Raw genomic sequence first — 3021 nt, forward strand, 5'->3', positions numbered from 1 at the left:
TCAAGTCCTGCCCATTGCTCCTGCTGTCTGAGGCTGCGCGCGCAGTGGGATGCAGAAGGAGTGGCGGAGCGCGCGAGCGTGTGACTGAAGCGAGCATCGATTATTACATAGGTACGGTAACCTGATCAACTCAACAGCTGTTTTCCCCACTGTATACCCAGTGGTCACGCGAAACATAAATGGACGTGAACCTGTGATTCTGAAGTCGCACCTCCCCGAGGCACGAAAGGAGAGACAGCGCATTCCGAAGGGCCGGTGGGTGTTGGTCGTCGGTAGAAAAGATGGGCACGGTGCTCTCTATATCTCCTACGTCCAGAAAAGGAGGGATTCTGGACGAGAAGACGGATGGAGCTAGCGGAAAGACGGAGAAAAGCCTCAAGCGCCATTCGGTGCTGATTTCGGCTCTGACGTGGAAGCGGTTAGTCGCAGCGTCGGCTAAGAAGAAGAGTGCCAAGAAAAGTGAACCCGAACCCGCCCGTTGCTCAGATCGGCAACCCCGTTGACCAGCTGAACACTGAGAATCTTAAGAAATCGCAATTGGGCTCTGAGCGCAAGACGAAGCCTGGTCCCCTCGCAGTGCCAGTCCCTACAGTACCGGATAAAAGCCTTCGACCCAGTCAAACCCAGAATGCGTCCCAGAACGGAAAGCAGCTTCTTTCGGTTCAGCGGCAACCGAGCAGCCGCTCCATCATCTCCCCGAGACGAGTCATCGTGCAAGCATCCACTGGAGAGCTCCTCCGCTGCCTGAGCGACTTCATGTGCAGGAGGTGCTACAAACTCAAAGAGCTGAGCCCGAATGAGATCATCCTGTGGTTCCGAAACGTCGACCGGTCGCTGCTCATCCAGGGATGGCAAGATCAGGGTTTCATCACTCCTGCCAACTTGGTTTTCGTCTACCTGCTCTGCCGGGAGGCGGTGACCGAGGACATTTCCAGCGAGTATGAGCTGCAGGCCACCTTTCTCACCTGCCTGTACCTGGCTTACTCTTACATGGGCAACGAGATCTCGTACCCGCTCAAGCCTTTCCTGGTGGAGACCAACAAGGAGGTGTTCTGGGAGCGCTCGCTGCGGATCATTGACAAAATGAGTGCCAAAATGCTGCAGATCAACTCAGACCCGCATTTCTTCACCGAGGTCTTCCAGGACCTCAAGAACGAGGGTGGCTCGAGCGACACGAACGGACGATGGAGTAATAACCTGGACCGCTAAGTTTGGAGAGAGAAACGCTCTCTGATACCTCTCCACACCCTTAATTCCTTCAAGGGTGAAATGAATGTAAGGCCCGACTGCTGAAGGTGTGAGGAGCGTTTCGCTCTATATGCTGGTTTGTGCAAACGGACAGGGGGATTTCGCCTCACCTCCATGAGACGGGGTTTATGTGTAAAATACAACCTTCACGACCCAGTGAATGTCATGAGCGCGATCTGGGGTTTCTTCATAGTTTAATTAATGCATGCTTAAAGTGTTCTACTCGTATCATCATTGTGGTTTTGAAGATGAAAAAACAACGCTGTCTGGTGCCGAGCTAAAGTGAGAGATGTAAATGATTAGCTTGTGCGTCAGTCTTGGGGTCTTATTTTTCTATTAGTTTCAGAAACGATGTTGTCACCGACGCTGAGCTGTCCGGGGTGCTGGCCTGCAACAGACACTCTCCTCCTGTCTCCTGTGGCGCCTGATGCTATCTATCTGAACGTTGAATGTACTGTTTTACAACAAAACGATTCTCTACAGTCATATGTGCCAATTGTCATAGTATAAAACGTAATGTTTTATATTGTATATTTGAAAATATATGAATACAAATACCCCCAGACTCTCTGCCGCGTCTTTATTGTTTTGATGCTAAAAAAAAAAGATAAGGAGATATAGGCAGTCGATGCATCGGTTCGTGATTGAAGTGTCCTTTTTGCTGCGTTTTTGATCTGAGCATAAATGATCAAGGTTTTGCTGACATTGGCAGGCGCCAGCCAGGCCGGCATGAAATTGCATGCAGATAAAGACCACAGCTAGTTTGATTCAACCGAAAATGCACTTGCTTACTTAAACAAAACTCGAGCACTGATTGAAGTTGAATTTCATGCAGTGCATGAGACCACGCAACAGTGTATGGCTTGCGTCTACGTCATTCCTGCGCAGACTGCATATGCTTGATCGAGATAATCAGCCGGATAAAGGAGCGCAGTATAAATCCATTCTCATTATTCATCAGAGGCGTTTCAGCATATGTAACTGTGCAGAACGCGTTTTATTTTGACACAGAACAACAGACATCTACATTTAATTATTTGTTCATGATTAAGTTCTATAAATATGAATCGAGTTCTTTTACTCGTGAGAGGTCGCTGGCCGTGGTGCTGAAACTCGCTGCATTGTGTTCGTTAATAGGCCCGCAGTAGCCTCACAGATATGAGTTTTGTAACTATGGAAACTAAGGCTATGACTAGATTATTAAACATGGGGGACCTTGAACTTGGTCGATTATCTTACAAAAGCTCGACACGACTCTCGCAAATTACGTTTCAGTACATTTTGAAATCAATATTTAACCTGGTCTTCCAGTTCACAGATTTGGTTGTCATATTATGTCAAGAGCAAACTTCGAGATCTGAACCTGCACTGCTAAAAAAACATGATTTCTGCAAAATTGTTGCAAACAATTTTTGTGGGTTGAATTTAAACAAATTAAATGTAGAAATGTTCAACATAATTCGTTTGTTTAAATTCAGCCCATATAAATTGTATACAACCACATAACTTATTTTAGTAAATCCAAGGAATGATCTTTGAATCTTTTTGTGTATTTGTTAAAGAACAATTTTTAGCATTATGTTTTTTAAAGGAACTGGTGATTTTAATTGTAAAGAAATACTTTTGATTATAAAACTTAACTTAAAACTTAAAAATAAGCAATAAACAATATGAAAAGAAAAGAAAATGTGCTATTTTTAAATTCATTATATACAGGGTCATCAAATCAGTACAGTACACTGTTAGGCCTAAAAATTGATTTAATTTTTATTT

The 3021-nt window shown here is 44.9% G+C and overlaps 1 protein-coding gene across 1 annotated transcript; it reads left to right on the forward strand.

Moving 5' to 3' along the window:
- cdk5r2a (cyclin dependent kinase 5, regulatory subunit 2a (p39)) lies at positions 1–1811 on the forward strand. Its single transcript, XM_056458999.1, is given in 2 exon segments — positions 1–455; positions 457–1811. Coding segments are annotated over 2 exon segments (927 nt in total). The 5' UTR covers positions 1–281; the 3' UTR covers positions 1210–1811.
- Positions 1812–3021: the final 1210 nt, after the last annotated feature.

This window comes from Danio aesculapii, chromosome 6, assembly GCF_903798145.1.
Source record: "Danio aesculapii chromosome 6, fDanAes4.1, whole genome shotgun sequence".
NCBI lineage: Eukaryota > Metazoa > Chordata > Actinopteri > Cypriniformes > Danionidae > Danio > Danio aesculapii.